At 42.7% G+C, this 25,017-nt stretch overlaps 1 protein-coding gene across 5 annotated transcripts in view; it reads left to right on the top strand.

The window, feature by feature from the left end:
* LOC137625897 (sorting nexin lst-4-like) overlaps positions 1–25,017 on the top strand; it is a 97,824-nt gene that overhangs the window by 30,802 nt on the left and 42,005 nt on the right. For all 5 annotated transcript variants that reach the window (XM_068356862.1, XM_068356863.1, XM_068356861.1 and 2 more), the window contains 2 exons: positions 6,868–7,059; positions 7,823–7,973. In XM_068356862.1, the coding sequence (XP_068212963.1) occupies positions 6,868–7,059; positions 7,823–7,973 (343 nt within the window). The remainder of the gene's footprint in view (positions 1–6,867; positions 7,060–7,822; positions 7,974–25,017) is intronic.

Genomic DNA, 25,017 nt, shown 5'->3' with positions numbered 1-25,017 from the left:
GGATGCCAGGAGGTCTGCCTCCAGGTGTTGAACAACCTTCCCTTCCGAGGAAAGTCTTTCTCCAACAGGTGTTGGGTGATCATCCCTTATGAGGTAAAGGTCCCCTTTGCCAGCTTCTGTTCAGCAAGCTCCTTGCCTGCGAGGTCATATGCCGTTGGGAGCAAAAGAGGTTCCGATTCTCTCTCCCTCCTGCGGGAGAGACGGCCTTCTCCTGAGTGGTCTCCCCCCTGGGGGAGCTTGCCCCCTCAGGTTTCCTTCTCATAATTGTAAGAAACAATCTGACTTGCTGCTTGTGCTTAAGCATGCAACAACCGCCTGCCCTTCCTCGCCCTTCCGCTCGCCTTTCTCCTGTTATGGAAAAGGCAATCTAGAGTCTCTCATCTAGATGCGTTAGCTGGCAAGTATGCGCGCTGACCAACTTTCAGCGGACGAGTGTTGCATAGTGTTGCACACTACCATCTAGGTAGATGGGAGGGCAAGCTCTTCCGCCGAAAGAAGGCGTACGTGCTATTGCTACACGCATTGCTCCTTGTAGCGAGTCTTTCCATCTAAACACGCAGGCACTAGAAACTTTGTCTTGAGCAAAGGCAAGTGTTATCTTGTCAGCTCGCACTGCACACAGCGCACAGTTAAACAAAAGTGCACTGGTAGACTGCAACTTACCTGTGCAAACTGAAAAGAATGGTCTCTCAAGCACACATTATCAGTACTCTCCTCACCAACCCTCGGCATTTAGTGGGTCTATTTTGCGAGAACAGCGCGTTCCCTCACTAAAGAGAGTAGGTTTTCCTTCGCTGATCGATCTTAGGGTAAGACATGATGACAGCGCACTCTTTCATAGGGAAGGGCATAGACAAAGGCGCGATCTACCATCTTCTCGTCCCCTTCCTTTTCATGGCACTCCTCCTAGCCTAAGGAAGCAGTCACAAACTACTCTAGTCAGAAAAAATTGTTTTTGAAGGACCACCCTTGGTTTCTGGACCTTGTAAAGGCATTGAAACTGGTGGTATTAGGTTCAACCACCAGTTCCCTGAAAGTTCCTTTACCCAGCACCCCTACCATCCTGCCGGAATCCTCCCTAGGGAGTAAAGGCCCATCTGACCCTAGAGGCAGTAGCAATGTTAGGCAACCTCCTTCCAAGCCTTGGGTATCTTCCAGGTATCGAGAGTGCCTAAAGGCTAAGGCTCCTGCTGACCAAGGCCCAGTCTGGGAAAGTCTTAAGATTGATCCCAATTGTTTTAAAGAATAGAAGGAATCAGAATGCAAGCACTCCCCTCCGGGAGATAACTTACATCCTTGTACGAGTAGGGGTTAGAGATCTCCAGGGGAGATCACCCACAGACGACTTCGACGACGGATCTGAACATTTCAATTGAGCGCTGCTGCCATTCCCAGCCCCAAGATATCACCCCTGGAGCAGAAAGATTCAGGTCGCCTCTTTTTGCAAGTTCTCGCCTGCATCAGGAGAGTGAACAGTCTAGGGGAGCCGGATCAGGTCCTGTGGTAGGGAAACATGGTCCTGGACCTCCTCTGTAATATGCTAAAACCCACCAAGACTAAGGTAGACTTACTTTGGTCAAGGGGGGTCGAAGCGGCAAAGAGGGCTTGCGCCCAAGTGGCAGGAACCTCCCAAAATCTCTTTGTATGGCCAACTCTTCTCGATTGCTTCCTCCACCGTACGTCTGGCAGAGGGAGTGCTACGAGATGGTAGAGAACGACACGTCTCCTCTACATCGGACCTGGCAATCTTAGCATTAACCCAAAACTCATGTTTCGCCAAACTGGCAACGCTGCTAGTGCATTTCTCTGCGATTGATGCCGCCAACATGGAAATGGTTACTAATGTTCCTTGCAATCAGTTTCATGATTGGATTTCGGGTTAGGGATGGTAAGTTACCTCATTAAGATTGAGGATCTCTCCATCCCTCAGAGGAAGGAATGGGTGTTGGCTTACCTCCCCGGGAGCCAAGACTGTTGAGTTCTTGACTGAGAACGTCGGTTACCAGCGAGTCAACAGGGTTTTGAGATGCCACGATGATGTGTTCTCGAGACGGGTACTAAAGAGAGAAGTGAATAGGCTGCATAACACCCCTATAGAAGGCCCTTCACTTTTTCAGCATGGAGGACATAGTGGCTGTCACTGATAGATGGAGGAAGGCGAGTCGAGAATCAATTCTCCATAGGGCGATCACCTCGCACTCCCACATAACTGTTCCTCCACCGCAGAGACCTTCTGCACAGGCCCCAAGCATCCTTTTTTAACTTATGGCTAAAGGAGGTAGGAGGAACATGCGAGAACCTTTCTGCTAGGGAGGGCAGTTCACCGGTAGGGGGATGCCTGAAGTGCAGATGTCAGAGGTGGATGTTGTACAGAGCGAAGACCTGGTCAGTTTCCGTATTAAGAAAGGGGGCCATAGTCTCCCCCCTTTCACGAAGTCTCCCCTCCTCTAATCCTCCATATGTCGATGTCAGATTCCTATGCGAGGGGATTCGCAAAGGAACAGGTCCTACAGGCCAAAGTCCAGACCCTGCTAGAGAAGGATGCTCTCCAGTAGGTCCCTGAAGTGTCCCCAGGCTCCTACAGTATCTTATTTCTGGTAAAAAAAAAATAATCAACCTCTCAACCTTGAACAGGTTTGTATGTCAGACCCGTTCAAGATGGAGACGGCCCAGATGCTCAGACATGCTGTCACACCTCTGTACTTCATGATGTTAGACTTAAAGGATACGTACTTCCAGATCCTCATTCATTCATTCTCAAGGAAGTACCTAAGATTCACGTTTGGAGGAAAGATATAGCAATTAAAGGTGTTGTGTTTCGGCCTGTCCACAGCACCTAGGGTGTTCACACGAGTATTCACCCTAGTGTTTACCTGGGCACACAAGAACAGCATTTGTCTACTGTGATACTTAGTAGAATGGCTGGCTGTAGTGATCCTAGATTCGGGCCCTTCCAAATTGAATCTTCTATCCTTAACGGATGATTCTGATCAGCTGTTACTTTGCATCATGAGGGTGCTGAGGAGATACTTGAAGAGAACCCAAAGAGCCTGCCCACAGATCAACAAGCTCTTCGTAAGCACGGAGAAAAGTGAAAGGAAGGTTTCAAAGAATTTTTCTTCCTTGATCAGGCAGGTAATTGAGAAAGCCATCCACCAAGACCACTCTCATACCAGTTTCCGTCCACGTGCCCATGAAGTCGGGAGTATCGGTACACCCCTGGTATTAAATAAGAATTTTTCTGTGATGTATTCCAAGCAGGCGTGTGGAAATTACTATTTTCACTGCCCACTACCTGCAAGATGTAATCCACAGGAACCTAGACAAATTCACCTGAGGCCTGAGATAGCTGCCCAAAACTTGGTCAACTAACACCTCGGCTCCCTAGTAGGACTAGTAGCAGTTGGTTGAGGGCAGATATTACTTGCAAGTAACACAAGCATGAATGTGGTAGGTACGGGCCACTTCCCACTTCATTTCCCCTCTTGGGGTTCAGCATCAGAGTAACTCTGCAAGCTGACCTTCTCTGACTACAGGTGGGTACCATGCTCTTTGTGTAACCTGATGTATATGCATATATTGATGTCCCCGTCCTCCATACGAGGTGGAGTCGGGCAATGCCTAAAAGGATTTAGCTCCAACTTTATGCTTACCTGGTCATCCCAATTTAAATTATATGCTAGCACCGATTGCCCATGCCATCATTCTTTAGGATCACGAGGTGTCCAGGTTCACTAGTGTGTAGTACAGAGGGACACCCTGGAACAGTCGCCAACCATTTGCTTTTAGGGACATCTACCCATCATGAGGCGAGTCTTCTGTGTAAAGAGCATAAGGTTTGTATCTAGTGCCAGAACAACTGCCAAATTTGTGTTTTCCTAACTTTACAAACCATAAGCTCTTCACATACTGGTCCTGCCATCACCCTCCCCCAGAAGTTCTGCTGCAATTGCAAAGTGACTGTGCTTAATAGTGCTGGTGTGAGCGAGGTGGAGAGTTACCTCGTTACCCCATTCCCGCTAACTAACGGAGGGTAGTTACACCTATCAAAATCTTAAAATGGCCATATTTCATCAGTGGTGAAGACTGAGCAGCCTGTCCCTGATTTATCATACTCTTGTAAGATTTATATATAATCGTAAGCAGACTGGAATGGCATTTGAGTGATCTTTCAGGCTTGAATTTGTCACATTTGTATAATAGTGTGGATCCTGATGTTCCTTTGAAAGAGAATCTATTAAACATAATTGGTATGTGTATACCTTTTCGTGTGCTAAGATACAAAGTGAAAGACAAACCCTGGTTCAATGATGATTGTAGACTTGCAATATTTGGAGAAGCAGGAGGCCTATTGTCTTTGGAAAGGTAACATCGGATTTGACGTGGAATGGAATAACTACTCAGCTTAGAGCTTTAGCTCAGAGATTTTATGCTTTAACTGGAAAGGAATACAATTCAATCATAAAAGAAACCCTTTCTGGTGGGCTATCCTTAAATCTGCACTCTTTAGTGTAGATGCAACAGTACCTCCTGTACTTGAACCAGATAACTCAGCCACTCACTGTCCAAAGGAAATGGCAACCCTTTTGGCTGATGTTTGACTATAAGCAGAGTAATGAGAAACTTGATCTTCCTCATTCTTGTTTTCCCGAGCAAGGCTAAACAAACTAGTCAAGCTTTTTGATCTTGTGAATTAAAGCTCTCTTGATGGACTTAGATGGTTATGGAGGTGTAGACCCAAATGGTATTTTTCCTTTGTTTTTTTTATAAAGAGACTGCAGATTTCTTAGCTCCAAATTTATTTTGCACAAGTTAGCAGGAAGAGGAGCTTTTAGCATTTGTTGGAATTTTGGTAATGTTACTCCACTATGTAAATGTGTTTGTGGTAGCTCAAGTCCAATTGATTACCACCCAATTTCCATAATTCCTATATCTAAAGTTTTTAAATGTCTTTGGCAAAAAGTCTTAAATAGGTTGATGAAGGTAATAATCTGTTCCATAGTTTTCAATTTGGCTTTCGTAAATGCCTTGGAGCATGTGATACTTTCTTAAATCTCCAATGCTGTACAGAAATCCCTTGATTGCGGTCATTAAGTTTGTATGATTAGCCTTGATTTAGTACTGCTTTTGACAGTGTTATTCATGAGGCCCTTGTTTTCAAACTCAAAGTTGGGAATGGGAGGGTCTTTTCTCAGCATCATTATTGAATTTTTAAGTAATAGATTGCAAGGAGTTGTTGATGGGTACCATAGTGATTATAGGAATGTGATATCTGGTGTTCCTCAGGGTAGAAAACAACCTTGTTCCATATGCAAATGATGGTACTTTGTTTGCTTCAATTCCATCTCCAGAATGTAGATCTGGGGTTGCTGAATCCCTTAATAGAGATCTAGCTAAAATTAGTGCATGGTGTAAATAATGGGGTATGATGTTGAATCCTAATAAAACTCAAGTATGATTGTAAGTAGATCGAGGACAGTTGGTCCTCAACATCCGGATCTCAGCATTGGTAATGTTTCTTTAACTCTGTTTGACACTTAAAATTTTAGGTGTGAATCTCGACAGCAAGTTTACATTTGAGAAATATATTAAGTCTGTGTCTTCTTCAATTGCATAAAAAATTGGCATATTGAGAAAGTCTTGTAAGATTTTCAGTGATCAATCTAGTCTGAAGAAGTGTTTTAATTCTTTCATTCTACCTTGTTTTGAATACTGTTCTCCTGTCTGGTCTTCAGCTGCTGATTCTCATCTTAATTTGTCCAACAGGAACTTACGGTCTATTCAATTTCTTATTCCCGATCTAGATATTAATCTGACACCATTGTTCAATTACTTTATTATGCATGTTGTATAAGTTTTTTTGTTTTATAAATTCTGACCACCCTCTATATTCAGATCTTCCTAGATATTTCCATTCTGTTTGTAATACTAAGCATGCAGTTAATTATAATAGTCAGGCCTTCTCCATCGTGAGCCTCAATACTACACAGTACTCTAGAAGTTTTATTTCAGCTGTGACCAAGTTGTGAAATGATCTTCCTAATCGGGTAGTTGAATCAGTAGAACTTCAAAAGTTCAAACTTGCAGCAAATATTTTTATGTTCAACAGGATGACATAAGTCTTTTATAGTTTATATATTTAAGATCTGTTTTAATGTTTTTACTATTCTTAAAACAATTTTATTATAATTGTTCATAACTTCTCATATAGTTTATTAATTTCTTTTCCTCACTGGGCTATTTTTTCGTGTTGGAGCCCTTGGGCTTATAGCATCTTGCTTTTTCAACTAGGATTGCAGCTTAGCTAGTAATGATAATAGTGCCATGATAATACTCTATGTAAAGAACTTCAGGTTTGTATGGTTACGAAAAATACTAATTATTCCAAATTTGTCCTATTTAAGCTACAAAAGTTTTTGTATGTTCTAGTAAACGTGTATTTATTACCTGCCAGAGTAGAACTTCTTAATGAAAGCAAGAGCATAACCTAATTCAATTGTAATTCCATTATATACCAGATAAGAAAACTTTTTAAAAATTAAGTGATGAACGGAACATGATGATTAAAATGTTGTTACATGTAACCCAAGATTTCTTATTTGAGTGGCATGTTATTAAAGTTAATAGTAAGAATGAATATTATGGAGATTCATGAATTTGAATTTTAATCCTCCACTGCATTGTTTCTATTATGCAGAAACATTAGTTTCATGGAATGATCTCACTAGTGTAAACATTATTTCTTTAACCTATATTGACATTGAAGACTTATCCATTTGTTTTTAACAAGTTTGTATTGAGGGCAAAACTAGTGATACCAGACCCACACTTCATTTCACACCTTTTGAAACTCGCTTCTTATTGCAGGAATCATCGACAACACCACCACCAATGCCCCCTCCTCCTCTACCAGCCGAGTATGCCAATACAGGTGGTAACACAGGTTCGGAATGGAATGACGGCTGGTCAAATTTTGGCGGTGGTGGGGATAGTAATAATACTTGGAATACAACTTCACAGCCTGCAGAAACAGAAACGAAAAGACCAGTATCACAGCAAGTCAGTATTGTATCCTGAAGTTACTTATAATGTATGCTTCAATATATTGTTCCTCGCATGTCCTGGAAATGTCATATGCCTTTTTGTTTCACTTAGTCTTGTTTGTTGGTACTTTTTATGTAAATTTTTTTTTTTTTTTATGTGATGCATAAGTTAGGAAGGTATGGCTCAACTGGAATACTCTTAAGATTTCTTAGACATTTTTCTTATAGTTCTTGGATTTTATACATCCTTATTCAGAACCATGTTATTAATTTAGTCATCTTCAAGGTGTAAAGTTTTAGAGTTGTCCTTTAAAATTGGTTACATAAGAAAAAAAAAGAGATAAAAACCTTGCAAAATTAGAGCACAATCTGTATAGCTACACAATAATTTTTAATATGTTTCGTTGAAATATCTAAGCAGTTCTGTGCAGGATTATAATAGGATAGACTATACTATATGCTTGAAAGACCGATTAGCTTACTTAGCGTTTAACTTGTGTAAAAGAAGGCAGACTATGCGGAAGAGGCTGGAAGACTGGGAAGGTTTTGTTTAGTCTCTCTCCATTTTGCATTAGATTTTTATTCCTATTCAATGTTTGTATTTAATGCAAAGAATAAGACGTAGTGTTACACACACAGTCTTGGATAGTGTCCTAGGTTGTTCTTGAATGAAAGAAAAGGAATAGATAAAGTTTTCAACACTGTTAACTACTGTACACTAGTGAATGTCTCATTTAATCTGCCAAATCAACAATTATCCCTAGTTTATTTAATTATAGATGAGCCAGGATGACGACTGGGATGATGATTGGGATGACGATGATTCTGAAACCGGTGCTGGTAGCATGAATGGAGCTGGGAACTTTGGTCTACATGCTCCTAATAGGGCTGCTAGGCCAGCAACTAGTGTGGGAGACATAAGTACAGCAGGTTTGTTGGGACTTATTTTTGTTGTATGTGTGAGGTTGCATTTAGTGCTTGTTATATGTCCGTAAAATACCATAGTTAAATAATTAGTTATTTACAGTGTTAAAGCCAAATTTATTACTGTATCTCCGTGGAATGCTTGGATGCTGTCTTGTTCATTGCATTTCATTATGGTCGAATAATTTCCTAAGATAAAGAGTACAATGACAGTGCATCTGAAGTGGATTTATATAGTGCCATTTGATGATTATTTTCAGTTTACGTAGGGGAGTGTATGTAAAGTTTTCAATGCAATGTTACCAAGTTAAAGGTTCATTGACAGCGTTTATTTGCTCCCATGAATCTAGGTTTTTCAATATTAATCTTACCCGATGATCATGTAGCTGTCAACTCTGTTGCCCGACAGAAATCTACGGTCGGGATACGCCAGCGATCGCTATACAGGTGGGGGTGTACACAACAGCGCCATCTGTGAGCAGGTACTCAAGTACTTCTTGTCAACAAGAACTCAATTTTTCCTCTGTCGTGCCACCGGCAAGACCTACTAATACGCCGTCCCTAACTGGATTTGTTTTCACAACTTTTTGGTGAAGTACACTATTCCAGTTTTGAGCTTTCGCTATGCAGGGGTTTTATCTTCATTTCAAAACTTGAACTCGTTTTGGATAGATTTAATTATGGTGACGAAGAGAGTATGGACTCTCTTTCACTTTTAAATGGCCGACCCTTCCCTTAGACGGAAGTGTTGGTGTCGAAGAGAGTATAGACTCTCTTTCACTTTTTATGACCGACCCTTCCCTTAGACGGAAGTGTGTTTAGGTTTTTGGTAATTTTGCTTAACAAAGTTATAGATTTAGTTTATATCTCTCCGCCATTTATAGGCCTCTTCGATTAACTTTCCATTTATTATAAACTTATAAAACTTAATTTTTATGTTTGTTTATATGCGACCTTTCCTAATAGTAGGCGGTCCTTACTTGGAACCGAAGTTAATTAACATTGAGCCCGTCATATCGTATTTCCTGTTAAGAATTTATGCTATTTTAATTTTAATGTTTTTGAAAGAATTTCTTTGATAGTCTCGTACTGTTTTCAAAGATGAACTAACGTTTAGTTTAGTCTCCGCAGTTGTTGACGTTCAGAACGTTCAACATGCGCTCTATCGTTACGATAGAGAGAGAGTATTTCACGGTTTCACGTTGCAGTAAGAGTAAACCGATTCTAGCGTTTCGTTCATTCTTTCTTAGCTTAAAGGGTTTTAATTCTAATAAAGGAACTTTTTATTTGGGAAACCTTTCAGTTTTTTTCCTTTAACAAATAATATGTTTTAACGATATATAATTGGGCTCATCTCTCAGGTTCTAAGTCAAGAGAGAGAGAGAGAGAGATAGAGACGGAGGGAGAGAGAGGAGGATAAACGTTTCGTTCAAGCGGGTAACGTTGTTCTCGTTTTTTTTTTTTTTTTTTTTTTACTCTTCTCCCTAGTCGCTATAGGGGAAGAAGGTAAAACGTTTCTAGAGTTTTATTCTTGTTCCCAGGCTTTATGCGGTGAGAGATTTTAAACGTAGTTTATTTGATCTAGTGTTTAGTCTCTTTCCCAGCCACTGAATTCTTTATCTTTCATTATGTTTTTCTGTTACATTGTAAAACTGTTTTCGCAATTACTACCTTTTAATGAAGGATAGGATTGCGTGTTTCAGGTACAAATCACTTAAAGTTTCGAGTTCAGTGAAATAAGTGCAAACAGAAAATCAAAAGTGATAAAGTGATATGCGCAAAGTGTTACAGTGTTGCGTTCGAGGGTTCGTTTGTTCGTGCCAGTTGTTCACCTTGTCCGATACCTCTTACAAGCTCCCAAGCCCAGGGGAGAAGTAATGTCGAAGGACTTATGGGTTCCACAGGTCTTGATCGACGAACAGACGTTTCCCTCCGTGGTTTCGGGTGTATCTACACACGTTGCCGATGTGATCACCCCACCCACACAAAGACGAGAGAGCCCATTTATTCCTCGTCTGCGGAAGAGGTTTCTCGCAGAAACCATGGACCAAATCTTGCAGCTTTTAAGTGCAAGTCGGTCCCTTCCGCGCAAGTCCAACGGCCTAGGTGTAGCCACTGGGTCAGTTCGGACTCGCTGCAGTACGACAACTGCACACCTCCCAAGAGAGGCAAGGTGGTACCGCAACAGGCAGTAACTCCGTCTGTTGCCGCACCAGCTGTTTTAGACCCTCAGTCACAACGGACAGTAGCTCCGTTTGTTGTTGTCTTTCATAGACCCTAGTGGTCCATGCTGCAGACTATACAGTCTCAGCTTGCTCCTTCCTGCAGGAGTATCGTGCTGGAAGGTTGACAATGCACCTGTTAACCTACAACCCGCCGAGGTTGTGCGCTCAGCAGATACTGCGGCTGCCTGCTCTCACACTCCACCTGTGAGAGCTCCACCTCCGATGCGCAGTCCACCCTGCCAGACGCATGTTCTTGCTGCACCTTCCGTTGACATGCGTGAGCTACCGCATCAGCAGTGGGAAGGTGCTGTAGAGCTGCCGGGTTCCAGCTCTATGCGGCATTCTCCGCAACCCATGCGGCATGCTCCGCATACCATACAGCATGCTCCGCATACCATTCAGCATGCTCCGCAACCCACCGCAGCCCCTCCCACGCACCAGCACTCTGCTTTTGTTGTTGCCAGCTCCCACACTCCGACTGCGGAGAAGGTTGACGATGCACCCGTGGGCCTTCACCTCCCACGGTTGTGCGCCCGGCATGGCTTCCTGCTCTCACACTCTTGTGAGAGCTCCTCCACCCATGCACAGTCAACCCTGCCAGATGTATGATGACTCCCACACACAGAGCACTCCGTTGCCGTGCGTGAGCTACCACAAGCTGCCGTGTTTTGACACGGTGTGTCAGCCTCCGCAACACACTGTGGTTACCGCCACTCGCCCGCAGCTAACTAGTCAGTCAGGAGTTGAGGCTTCCCCACACAACTTTGGTTGTTGCCAACTCACAGACTGTCAAACAGTTACATGACGTTGCCTTCTGGTCTGCTACTTATACACCAGTGCTGTATGTCCTCACGCTCCTGTTGTGGTTGACAGTTCACAGACTGTCAAGCAGTTTCATAACGTTGCCTTCTGGTCTGCTGCTTTTGCACCAGTGAAACCCTCACTGAGAGAACCTAGCTTTTCTCGGATATGGTTCCTGTAGATGAGAAAGTGCTGTTCTCCCTCCTTCTGATATTCCCTTGAGGACTCTGTCATTTGGAGAGGAGCCTTAAGCTGCTTAGCCTCCTATGGACTTTAATTTAAGCATAACATGCTTCCAGGAAGGGTAAATGGTTCCGCTTCAGTCGCTAACCCCGTCTGTTGCCATACCTGCTCCCATAGACCTTGGGCTTTGTTGCAAGACATGCAGTCCAAGCTTAGTCCTTGATAGAGGATTTTTTACGGAGAAGAACCTTCTTGCCAACGACCTTCCTACCGGTTGGTTGTACGCCCTGTTGACGCTGAGGTATCCTACTCACGTCCGCCAGTTGAGATGGTTCCTCCACCGGTGCGACCCAGTGTGGGTTGCCAGTCGCACGTTGACGTTAAGCTACTCTCGGAGGTGGTTGTGGACGTTATAGTGTGTCACTGGGAAGACGTTCAACAACCAGCAGAGGTGACTTGTTGTGACGCAGTGCGGCAACCTCAGCAACCCGATAAGGGGTTGTCTGTACTACCCAGACAGTCTAGACAGTTTCGGGTTGTCGCTGTACTTCCTCGCATCCCCATGGTTGGCAGTTCACAGACTGTGCAGCAGTACCATGATCTTGTGTCCGGCTCCGTCACGCATCCACCAGTGCGACCGGATTCAGCGAGTCAGACGTTGCCCACTCCGTTGCCGTTTCCTCATCAGTTTCGGATGAGGAACCCTCTGATGTGAACATGGCTGAACAAGAAGATCAATCCCCAGCCCTGCTATCCATCCAGAAGATGCTGAAGAAGGAATACGGCCCTGTCAGGCTGTGGATGAGTCTGGTTAGGACACTGTCATCCATGGTTCAATTGGTGTCACTTGGAAGACTACACCTCCGTCCTCTTCGGTTTCATCTAGCTCTTCACTGGAAAAGGACAAGACGCTAGAAGCGGTCTCGATCCCGGTTTCCGGAAGATAAGTCTGGTCTAACCTGAGGAAAGGACTTTATCAACCTTTTATAGGGTCTTCCCCTGACTGTTCAGACTCCCTACCACGTTCTCTTCTCAGACGCATCGGACGTAGGCTGGGGTGCGACCTTAGGCGGTAGGGAATGCTCGGGATTATGGAACTCGAGTCAAAGGACAATGCATTTTAACTGCAAGAAGCTTCTGGCAGTACGTCTGACCTGGAAAAGCTTCAGGTCTCTCCTTCAAGACAAAGTAATGGAGGTCAACACGGACAACTCCCTGCTTTGATGTTCATCTCCTAGCAAGGAGGGACCTACTCTCTGACATGGTGCGAGTTCGCTAGTGACCTCCTCTCCTGTTCAACAGGTCTAGACTTTTCACTAGTAACAATTTCTTCCAAGGCAACTTGAATGTCTTAGCAGTTTGTCTCAGTAGGAAGGGACAATAATTCCAACATATTGGACCCTCCACAGAGATGTATGCAAGAGACTTTGGGTCACCTGGGGCCAGCCAACCATAGATCTCTTCGCAACCTCGATGTCCAAGAGGCTCTCAATACTTTGCTCACCTATCCCGGACCCAGCAGTGGTTCTTTTAGATGCCTTTCTACTAGATTAGTCTCATCTAGATCTATATGCATTCCCTCCGTTCTAGATTGTCAACAAGGTACTGCAGAAGTTCGCCTCTCACGATGGGACAAAGTTGACACTAGTTGCTTCCCTCTGGCCCGCGAGAGAATAACTTACAGAGGTACTTCGATGGCTAGTAGACGTTCCCAGAACTCTTCCCCTAAGGGTGGACCTGCTACGTCTGCCACGCGTAAGAAGGTACTCCAAGGCCTCCACGCTCTTCGTCTCACTGCCTTCAGAGTATCGAAAGACTCGAGAACTAGAGGTTTTTCGAAGGAGGCAACCAGAGCGATTGTTAGAGCAAGGAGAATATCCACCCTTAGAGTCTACCAATCGAAGTGGGAAATCTTCCTAAACTGGTGCAAGTCAGTATCCGTATCTTCAACCAGTACCTCTGTAACTCATATAGCTGACTTCCTCTTATATCTGAGGAAAGAGCGATCTCTTTCAGCTCCCACTTTCAAGGGTTACAGAAGCATGTTGGCATCAGTCTTCCGTCACAGAGGCTTAGATCTTTCCAACAATAAAGATCTACAGGACCTCCTTAAGTCTTTTGAGACCACGAAGGAGCGTCGTTTGGTTACACCTGGTTGGAATTTAGACGTGGTTCTAAGATTCCTTATGTTAGACAGGTTCGAACCACTTCAATCAGCCTCCCTGAAAGATCTCACCTTTAAGACCCTTTTCCTGATATGCTTAACCACAGCTAAAAGAGTCAGTGAGATTCATGCCTTCAGCAAGAACATCGGATTTTCATCCGAAACGGCTACATGTTCTACATCTTGGTTTTCTAGCCAAACACGAGCTGCCTTCTCGGCCTTGACCAATATCGTTCGTTATTCCAAACTTATCGTATGGTTGGAAATGAACTAGAAAGAGTATTATGTCCTGTAAGAGCTCTTAAGTTCTATTTTAAAAACCTTTACGAGGCCCGTCTGAAGCTTTATGGTGTTCAGTTAAGAATTCATCTTTGCCTATGTCAGAGAATTCTTTATCCTATTATTTTCAGACTGTTAATACGAGAAGCTCATTCCCATCTGAATGAGGAAGACCAAGCTTGGCTGAAGGTAAGGACACACGAAGTTAGAGCTATCACAACTTCCGTGACCTTTTAATAAAATAGATCTCTGCAAAATATTTTCGACGCAACCTTTTGGAAAAGCTAATCAGTGTTCGCGTCTTTTATCTTAAGAATGTCCAGTCTCTTTACGAGAACTGCTACACTCTGGGACCATTCGTAGCAACGAGTGCAGTAGTGGTGAGGGCTCCACCACTACAATTCCCTAATTCCAGAACCTTTTTAATCTTTCTCTTGAAATATTTCTGGGTTGTCCGGAAGGCTAAGAAGCCTTCCGCATCCTGGTTGATTTGGCGGGTGGTCAAATTCTTTCTTGAGAAGCGCCTAGATTAGAGGTTGTGATGAGGTCCTTTAGTATGGGTTGCAGCCCTTCATACTTCAGCACCTAGGAGTCGCTCAGCATCCTAAGAGGATCGCTAGGCTCAGTAAGGAAGACGTACTTAAAAAAGGCAGAGTAATGGTTCAAGTCGACTTCCTTACCAGGTACTTATTTATTTTATGTTTGTTATTTTGAATAACGGCTAAAATAAGATTCGGGATACTTAGCTTCTTTGTTAACATGTATGCTGGTCTCCACCCACCACCCTGGGTGTGAATCAGCTACATGATCATCGGGTAAGATTAATATTGAAAAATGTTATTTTCATTAGTAAAATAAATTTTTTAATATACTTACCCGATGATCATGAATTTAAGGACCCGCCCTTCCTCCCCATAGAGAACCAGTGGACCGAGGAGAAAATTGAGTTCTTGTTGACAAGAAGTACTTGAGTACCTGCTCACAGATGGCGCTGTTGTGTACACCCCCACCTGTATAGCGATCGCTGGCGTATCCCGACCGTAGATTTCTGTCGGGCAACAGAGTTGACAGCTACATGATCATCGGGTAAGTATATTAAAAAATTTATTTTACTAATGAAAATAACATATTTCAGCAAACATTGGGAGTCGTATTTGAAGAAGTAACAATTGGCACTCTTTATTGCCTTTTTTTCCTTCTACTAGAAATGGTTTTATTTATTCCTTCATGAATACAAACAATCATCCTTTAATAGGATTATGACATCGGCAAAGCTGGACCAGTTGTTAAAACTTCTCACAAAGTGATTATATAGACTGTAGAGCAGGTAGGGCAACCCTCACTTTGATTTTGCCTGCTTCTAAGCATGGGTTTTCACATTATCTTTGCAGATCATGTTTGCTATTTTGTTGATGGAGACTACAGGAGAAGATCTGTTCATGTGTCCTGGGGAACTTGGCCAAAAATGTGGTGGGTTCATGAGAAAGCCTTGTGTAGTTCCCCAATAACTTTTACAGGGTCATGACTGCTCTCAGTAATATTTTGTGATGAGTGTAGGGCATGGCCTTCATTGCAGTGGGTGGAGTTCGTAAGGAAGGTGTTGTCGTCTAAAATGGAATCCTTGTCTTCAGATTTGGGATTGTGTAAGCTGATACTGAAAAAGCTCTATATAGCTCCTCGTCCTCTTTGCGTAGATTGATGTCTGCTATGTCTCCTTCAGATTCCTCCCTGGCTGGGTCCTCTGGAGGAATTTGGAGGGAGACCCGCATTTTCTCTGGGTGTGTGCTTTAAAGGGAGCAGTACAGTATAGTCTTATCCCAGTGAAGGAAATACTCTCTGCCTCTTTCTCAAAGTATGCCTATTGCTGTGCTGCCCGATGATGACGTGTGCAGGGCCCTGGACTTGCGAGGTTTGGCATGCCTTGGGTATTGCTGACAATGTATTGACAGAAGCTTCTTGAGTAGGTAATTGACAACAGTAATTTATTAGTCTTTCTTTGGTGCCCCCTTCTCTGCGGGTGCTCCACCTTCAGAGGAGCAGTGCAACATGTTCTGTCGATGAGTCCTTGCCTGTAGCTGGGTAGGATCCTGTCTCTTCTTACGCCCCGAAATCCGCAATGTCTGTGAAGCCTGGTGGGTGGGAATTGAAGCATATCTACCTTCTTTACCTCCAATACTCCTGTTGTCTTCTACCTCACATTCTACTGAGCGTTGGGTGTGATGCCTGCCACCCAGAAGAGAAGAAAGCGGTAGACATTGAAGATAGGAAGACTGTTCGGCCAGTGTCTGGAGACTAGACTTCTCTCCCCATGTTTGTGTAAGAAGTGGTGTGGTACCAAAACCCAATCCAGCTCGGGAAGGTTTTCAGTACGCAGTACAGGAGCTCACGCTCAAACTACTTGGGCTCGTATGGAATAAAGTACGTACACTGGTAGTCATGACGATGTAACCTGCCCATTGATTCTTTGGTTTCGCTTACGATGAGGACCCCCGCTCCCCCGTAGAATTCTACCCATGGTGGAGGAGGAACCTCGGGTTGTTATCTCCGTTTGGGATTTTGAATATTGTTCACATGTTCCTTCATGTCGTCTTCAGTCAATGCATTGCAACTGGTCTATGTTGCAAGATCTTCCTACATACCTAGATAGTCCGTCACGCTGAAACCTTCAGTGTCCAAGCTATACGAACCTGGAACAGGTGATGTCTCAAGAGACCTTCTGTGTCCAAGCTATACGAACCTGGAACAGGTGATGTCTAAAGAAAGGTGTATGTTCTGGTTAGCTCTGGTGCATCATGGTTGGCAAGGTCCTCCACTCGGATAGGCACTCTCATGACGTGCTTATGTGCCATGCAGTTCTCTTCTCCTTGTTCTATACAGACCAAAACACCTAGTTCCTTCTAGTACACAATAACTAGGGCCTCCTTAGTCACTGAAGGAGCAGTAGTGTCTTTTTAACTCTGTTGCTGCTTCCTTTGTGTAGTATCAACCTTGTATTATTCCCTGTCTGGTGTGTGAATACCTCAAAAGGCAAGGTGGAACCCTGCAAGGTACATGCCAAGTCCCACCCCCTTGTGAGTGGAAGGAATCTAGTAAGATAATCAGTTTCCATGCTATACAAACCTGGAACAGGTGATATCTCAAGAAAGGTGTATGTTCTGGTTAGCACGGGTGCATCATGGTTGGCAAGGTCCTTCTCCACTCGGATAGGCATTCTCACAACTTGCTTATGTGCCATGCGGTGCTGCTCGTTTTTTTTTTTTATACCAAAGCGCCTAGTAACTTCTAGTACACAAGAACTAGGGGCACTTCAGTCACTGAAGGACCAGTAGTGTCTTTAACTCGGTTGCTTTTTCCTCTGTGTAGTATTGACCTGGTATTGTTCCCTGTCTGGTGTGTAAATACCTCAAAAGGCAAGATGGAACCCACCAAGGTACATGCCAAGTCCCATCCCCTTGTGAGGGGAAGGAATCTCGGGAGATCATCGACCTACGACACCTGACTCTGATCTTGTGCTGGCGGAAGCCTCTCGAGCTCGAGACTAAGTCAGCATTCGTTAGGGTCTTTGCACTCCTTTGTCAATTCAGTGATCTTAAGAAGGCTACCACGGTGCCCAAGGAAAGTGGGATGAGGGGCATTGATAAACGTTGGGGCCCTCGGGTGTCGAAACTCGCCCTTGAGTTACTGTGGTCATTTCTGGTTTATGGTGCTCTTGATATGGTTAGGGTTAATTCCCAGATCTCCATTCAGTGGAATTCCCTATGCTCCAGTTGCTTGGAAAAGATCCTCCACACACACACACACACACTCGCACTCGCACTCGCATTTTACTACTACTATTATTACTCTGCAGGATTTACTTTCTGGTGGCAGATTAGTTGCCTCTTCCTATTGATCCAGCAATAGAAGTGCTAACAGGGATCCCAGTGGAGATAATAGAGCATGAGGGCACCTCATTCTCGTTGCTAGAGTTTGCTTCCATGGCTAGCTTCCAAGCAACATCCTGAATCAATTACTAGGCAGGGCCAGTTGCTTATGCTTCCTGCTCCACTGGCCAAGTGGGGCAAGAGGAAGCACCCCAGTGCTGGAGTCCTTGGCCTTCTTCCTGTAGAGGGATATGGAGAAATGAAAACAGGTGAGCCACAACTCCTTGATCCATCAATTGGTTACCTTTATAGGGTCCAGGTCCTCCAACGATAACAGCATCCTGAGTATCGAACACCACCCAACCTTGGAAGTCACTGCTGAAGAAGCCGCTTGCAGCCTCCAGTGCCCGATCTGCACCTTCAGCCGCTTCCTCATCTTGTTCTCCCCCAACCTGCCCAAGCCAGGGAGGAAGGGTATGCTAAAATCTGCATTCCCCTCTAGCTGCAACGAGTGAGGAATTGCCTGTCAAGCAATTGGGTAACGTCTCAGTAACAGCGTAGAGTTGGTTGGGGGAAGTTCTTTGTAATGGATACTTCTTTCCTTTCATCGTCTCTCATTTCGTTGAAGTTTGTATCCTACCCTCTGGACTTGCCGAAAAGCCTGGTGCTTGCATCAGAAGTCGATGCTATGAAGGAGAAGAATGCGCTTGAAGTTGTCAGAGTGTTTTCTAGGCTTCTACAGTCTGCTTTGATTGGTTGAAAAAGCGACTGGGGATGAAGACCAGTTATAGGCTTCTTTTCCCCGAACAACTTTGTTCTACAAACTTTGAATTGGATGGTGAGTGGAAGTATCGTTTATGCCGCCTTTGCAAAAAAAAATGAAAGCTTTTTGTGGACCTGAAGGATGCATATTTTCAAGTAATGATCCATTGGCCTAACATGTTTACCTCTCGCCAAGTGTTTACATTTGTTCACACTCTTCTTGCCTTGGGCCCAATCGAAAGGGATTAGTCTTCAAAGTTTCAATATCTCTATGATTGGCTGATCCAGTCATCTTCCAGGTTGTAGTTCCAGGATCAAGACTGATTGATATCCTTTAGTCAAGATCTGGTGATAGTGATCAATTGGGAGATGTAAAGTCTCAAGCCCAAGTACATAAGAAAATACCTGGTTTTGTTGATGAACGCAATCTTCCGATTATGTCTTTCCAATGGATGACCATATTGGCAGTCTCAGGGTAGCCAGCTCGACCCATTTCTGAATGATTGAAAACTTCTGGTTCAACAGTCTTAATGTCTTCTGGGAAAGCTTTGTTGTTCAAGAAACTAGTTCCTCATGAGTGCCTCTACTAGCATGCGATACAGTGGTTTCAGAGACATCACTGGTCACCAGCCACCAAACTGCCCCTACTTTGGTTTCAATGGAACAAGCAGCTCAGGAGGATCTGGTCTTGTGGCTGAATGACGAAACTCACCACCTCCAGAGATGCTGCTGTTCAGAGGTATCTAAGGAGGGGGAAGGCACACACCCCAGGAACCAGACCATTTTAGAAACGTGGTCCACGAAAGAAAAGCATCCTGCTGGAAATCAAAGCAATGCTTATAGCAGTACAAGCTTTCTGACAGTTAGATAGGACACCTGGTATTGTTGGTGAATGACCTCATTACTGTGGTAGCCTACATCAACAAGCAAATGGACAGTGTTTCATAGTTCCTCTGTGAGTTTGTAAAGCAGGTGCTCACTTGGATGTTCAACAGTGCAGTGTAGCCATCAGCTAGAGTAATACCATGCAAGAATAATCCCTCTACAGTGTTTTTGGGTCTTTGGACTGCCCAGATAATACAACATGGGATCCTTCTCTGATGACTTTCCTTTGCCTACACATACACTGAATAGTCTGGCCTATTCTTTACACGTTCTTTCCTCATACACCGAATAGTCTGAATAGTCTGGCCTATTCTTTACAAATCCTCCTTTCCTCGTATACCTTGCATCAAAGGTAACCACAAAATTCTTCACTCAGTGTTTTAACTAATGCACTGTAAATTTTCAGTAGGTACTTCCCACTTGACAAGGTTAAAGACTCTCTTTAGATATGGTGAGCAGCTCTTTTAGGAGGACACTCCAAAATCAAACCAAACCAATATTTTCTAATGTTGGGTAGTGCCATAGCCTCTGTCCCATGGTCTTCCACTATCTTGGGTTAAATTTTCCATATTTCCTTTCCTCCCTGGGCCATTTTCTGTGTTGGAGCCCTTGGGCTTATTGCTTCCTGGTTTTCCAGCTAGGGTTGTAGCTTAGCTAGTAACATTAAAGATAGTGGCCCCTACATCCCTGCCTGGCAAAAAGACTTCTTATCCAATGAGGTTTCCCATTGTCAGAGTTTTCTCCACCCAGCAGAACATGAAGCTTATAGTTTTCTGCTCTCTGGTTCCAGGACTGTATACTGTACTGGAAGATGCCCTCCAGCATCCCTGGGACATGGATGCTTATGTCTTTCTGCCCTTCTGCTTGATTCATAGATTACACAACAGACTATATTTGACATTGAACCTCGGGATGACCCTGCTGGTTGTCAAGTGGCCTCACTCTGATTGTTATTCAGACCTACTGATGCTCTTTATCGAGGTACTGAGAGAACTACCCTGATGTGCCAACCTTTTCTCAGTCCCATCTGCAGAGGTACCACAACTCGTGCATCCATGTCACGTCATGGGTTGCGACTATCCAGCATCTCCTCTGAGCGACAGTATTTTCTTGAGGCATTGCACAGAAAATGTCTGTATAGCTGTGAAGATGCTCCGCAACTGTTTACTGTGGGAAGTGGGCCATTTTATGCAATTAATATCGTAGAAGGGATACTTCTGTACTCCAGTCGGAGCCTCGCTGTAATTGATTGCTGATTTTCTTGTCTAGTTTCGTCGAGAGAAGCTCCTCTCAGTTTCCGCTGTGCTAGGGGGTTATAACCAGGTTTTCAGACTGAAGGCCGTAGACCTTTCTTCTCAGAAATTCTGAGCTCATGAGAAGCTTTGAACAGGCTTGTCCTCCCAAAGAACTCTTTCCCAGAGTAGGAAGTCACTTGAGTGGTCGGCTCTCTCATGTGGTCTCTATAAGAGCCCTTAGGAAAGTCTTCATAGGAAGCAAACCCTCAACTGTCTTTCTTGAGTTTTGATCTTGGCAAAGAGAGTAGGCAAGTTTTGTGGCATTTCTTAGGTTGGTCAAGTCATTCAGAAGGATAGAATGCAGTCTACTTCTCATATTTCAAGAGTTATTGGTCAAGAACCAGATCCCAGCTGTCCATAACTCTGTTCAAGCCCTTCATCTCTTCTCTCCAAGATGAAACTATCTGGATCAGGATGATATGCTTCTCTGTCCTGTGAGAGTGCTGCAGTGTTACCTGAAGAAAACTGCTTCAGGAGGAAGCACCAGTGTGACTTATTCAGCACTGGTAGGGTGAAAAAGATATCCAAAAACAATGTTGCTTTTTGGTTTTGTTAAACAATCAGGCATGGTTACCCTGCAACTAGTGAGTGGATGGAAGAACATCCATAATATGAGCTCGCAAAGTCTTGTATTGGATCTACACAAGCCATTAGGAAGAACCTGTCGGAATCTCAAATTTTTAAGGTAGGAGTCTGAAAATGCCAGGCAACCTTCCCTGCCCACTATCTTCAGAAGTATATCTGCAAATCATTGGAATGACCATACATTCGGACATCATATCCATAGGGAATATTGGTTTTTCTTTGAATGTGTGTTGGCCTCCTGGTAAGGACTTTTCTAACATCTTAATGCTCCTGTCATTAGGAAGTTGACAGGATTCATCACCTTCGGTCCTCAACCGAACAAAAGCGCATTTGACGTATCCTGGTTTAGCAAACCAGCGAGTTTGGATATTGGGATTTCTTGCCTTAAGTCTCCTATTAAAAGACGAGGGTTTGTGTTCATGTACGAACAAATCTCAAATTTTAAAAGGAGGTTTTATTTTTTTATAAATAAACAAACCCTAGTCCTTGAACACTGCCTGGCTCAACCACCCTGCAAGACTTAGGCTAAGGTCAAAATGAAGGTTGCTCTACCTGGCTAGTGGACGGGGCATACCCTTTGCCCACCAGCAACTTGACTTGCCTCATTAAAAGTTAAACAGCCATTTCAGCTTCGCTGAAGTCATACTCCTATTAAAGGACTCTGGTGTGTATAGTTGAGAAAAAATTAAAGTTATTTTTTAGATTCAGTTATTAAGACCTTGAAGCACTTGATAGTATTTGTAGGATGTTCACTACAGCCCAGCCCCATTATTCTTTAATAGTATTTCGTATATGACATACTATTTTCGCCAATTTTTTTTTTCTTTTCTCAGGGTAACACATTACCTCTTATGTTGTTGTGACTTTTCAGCATTAACAACTATCCTACGTTGTACTTATATTAATTTTTTATAGTAATTCTATTGGTGTGCCAGCACTTTTCCAAAGGGTATCTTTCTTGGTGTTGTTTTTTCCTCATTAATAGACGTAATTTTTATGATCAGTAATTGGGTCTGTGATCCCCTTTAATCCTACAGGGTTATTGCAAGACCTCCATTTCTTACTTGTTTTCATCCATTTTGGTGTCCAACCTCCAACCTTTACTTCATGGTGCAATTGCATTTGTGTCAAATCTAGAAATTAATTTTCTTCATATGATTTAGTTAAGGGGATGGTTTTAATGTTATGCATATGCTTTGTTTCATTTGCTTTAACTGTGCTATTTATTTGGTATTGTAGGAACGTGCTAGCAAAGGTATTTTCTTCATTAATTTGGGTACTTTAGTTCTTGCATTTACCATTTACCTAAGATTTGAATGCTGGTTGTTGGTGCAAGTTGTCTTTCATTAAATGTATTTCTTTCTTGTTTGTGTACTTTTGAAGTGGTGGTGTTGTTAGGCCCCCTGGCAATTATTTGTTAAATTTAACCTTCCTTCCTTGGCATTCCACCATATCTGTCGGGTTACCTGACATAACTTGTGGCTGGTTATAGCGATACTACTGGAATAATAACCTTTACTGGTCAATTTTGGTTAAGGCCAGCAATGTTCATTAAATATGATGAGGGACATATGCAGAGTCCTTGCGTGTGTCCTTTTCATCTGCTGCCCCTTGTCAAGGAACATGATCAAATGATGCTGCTGCTTTTGTGATGTTGCTTTTATGAGATAAGATACTGATGTTACATGGGGAATAGAAGACCATATCTCCCTCATTCAAGTTTCTTGAATGCCTTGAGTGATCTTGCTGGCTGTCAAAAGTTTGCTCTCCCTTTTAGTTTCTGCCTCTGTTGCAGTAGAGATGCCTGTATCTGCTCCCGTCTCGGTGTTCCCATCTTTGTGGCCTCCCCTGTTGCTGCTTCCACAATGTCTGCAGAATGGCATTTCTTTCTGTTTCGCATGTGTTCATGCAGTCTAGTTAGCCAGACATTGTGTGTTTTTTTTTTTTTTTTTTTTTAACGGTTTGAAAACCAATTGTGATATTCACCAAGATTGATTTTTAAAATTTTATGATGGTTTGGAACATTGAGTATTGGTTGTCAAGCCCATTGTTTTTGGTGTGTACTAATAGGTTATGTCCTCTTACCAATTGTCAACTGCATTATTGCTTTAACTTCTTTGCCATCTGTATGGGTGTTAGGTTCCTCTGGGGATGACCTTTATCTTGTTCACACTTTTCTTCATTCATCTTTCATGGTTGCAGGACTCTTCATTACTCTTATTGGAATTGCAATTGGGGCAGCGCAGGCTTAATGGGTTTGTGATGAACATTTTTTTAAAGAAATATTGTGTACTGTATTAGAAGAAAACTTGGTCATTACCCAATTCGATTCCCCCCTACAATATTTTAATTCTTGCTTAGCATCATATGAGGTTCTTGGCTAGTGGCATATAGTAGTGTTTGTCTTTCCTGATAGAACATTGAAATCAAACGCACAAGATAAGCATCTTTGTTCAGGAACAACAAGCCTGGGCACATTTGCCCAGGCATGTTCTAATACTGTACAAGCCAAATGCTGTAAACAAAAGCTCGTGGCGAGTTGAAAAATAACAGCGGCAGTCAACTAATCACAATATAGTATATCATTTGTAGATATAAAGTGTAACTCGTTGATTTAAAACACAAAAATGCGATTTTGAAAATTGGAATAAGATTAATCAAAGATTAAACCAGGAAGCAAATTTAAACCTGTATAAATCAAGTAAAAGGCTTTGACCTTAGAGTGCAAGAAGGGATATTTGAATCGACAGTAGTTGAGTATATCATTTTTTAACCTTTTAATATATGTAAAAGGAAAACTTTATGTAATCTTAATTATGTAAATTTGTAAATGTCATTTTGGCACCTATATTCAAAAGCTGATGTGCACTAATAAGATTTAATATAACACTGTAATTATCTGTAAATATTTTTTTTCAATTGCAAGTGATTAGAAAGTACATTCCTTTATTTGTCTTTTGCTGATATTAATTCAGTTATGGAAATATATTTATCAATGAACCGCCCCTGTTGTTCATATTGCTTCTCTCTCAAAGCTTGGCTTATATCACAGGAATGAAAATGCTTTCTTTTCACTGTTGGCTACAATGTGTATCTTCACGCTCTTATCAACATTTTGACCGTTTCAAATCACAAAGTGCCCACAAATGGGTAGTCAGTGTGATTCCATGAGGTCAAAAGGTACAGCAACGTGGTACTGTACCATGAGGTCAAAGGGTGTCATGTGAGGCACAGCTGTAGTTGGTAGAACCTTCCCAGCACTGGAATTTTTGGTTTGTAATCCATTGGAGAATTAGATATACAGAATTTTGGATGAAGGATTCTAAACCTGTATTAAGATAAATACTGTAAGAGAGATTTTCAAGATATAGGTATAGTACTAAAACATATACGTATGGTGAAAGTGTTGCATTTCAAGATTTTGAAGGTATTTTGATTAAGGATCTCACGGATACGAACTTTGTGACGTTCAAAGGCTAAACGCACCAAGTAATTGAAAGCTTTTGTAAAATGCAGGTTTTGTAGGATGGTAGGTTATATCTCTTTTAGCCTATATTTAGAGCTAAGAATGATATTAAGACAAAAGGTTTGCCTCAATTTTTTCATAATTCCCTTTTTAGACTAGAAGTTTTTATTTCAGAATAGATTTCTTTTTCCTTTGAGAATTGTTTAAGTATCATTTGGACAAGACTCCAGTTATTAGGAGTATGTTTCCAATTGACTTTGTGGGGTTATTTCAATTTATCCTTGGTCCAAATATATTTCCTTTCTTGTTAAAAGTTTGGTCATAGAAGCTAGCAGGGCATTGGATCAAAGTCGAATGAAAGAATCGAATGTCAGGCTTCATATTAAAAATGCAGTTAACTCAAAATTTTTGTAGGGTTCTTTCTTTGGAAAGTCTTGGCAGCAGCTGTGGCATACCAAATCAGGCTGCTTAGCATTATCTTTGAAAGAGTTTTGCTTATTGTAATTGTTGGGCTTTAAATGCTGGGGATATTCTAATATTTT

Source organism: Palaemon carinicauda, chromosome 33 (assembly GCF_036898095.1).
Source record: "Palaemon carinicauda isolate YSFRI2023 chromosome 33, ASM3689809v2, whole genome shotgun sequence".
Lineage (NCBI taxonomy): Eukaryota > Metazoa > Arthropoda > Malacostraca > Decapoda > Palaemonidae > Palaemon > Palaemon carinicauda.
This window is presented reverse-complemented; position numbering and strand designations above follow the sequence as displayed.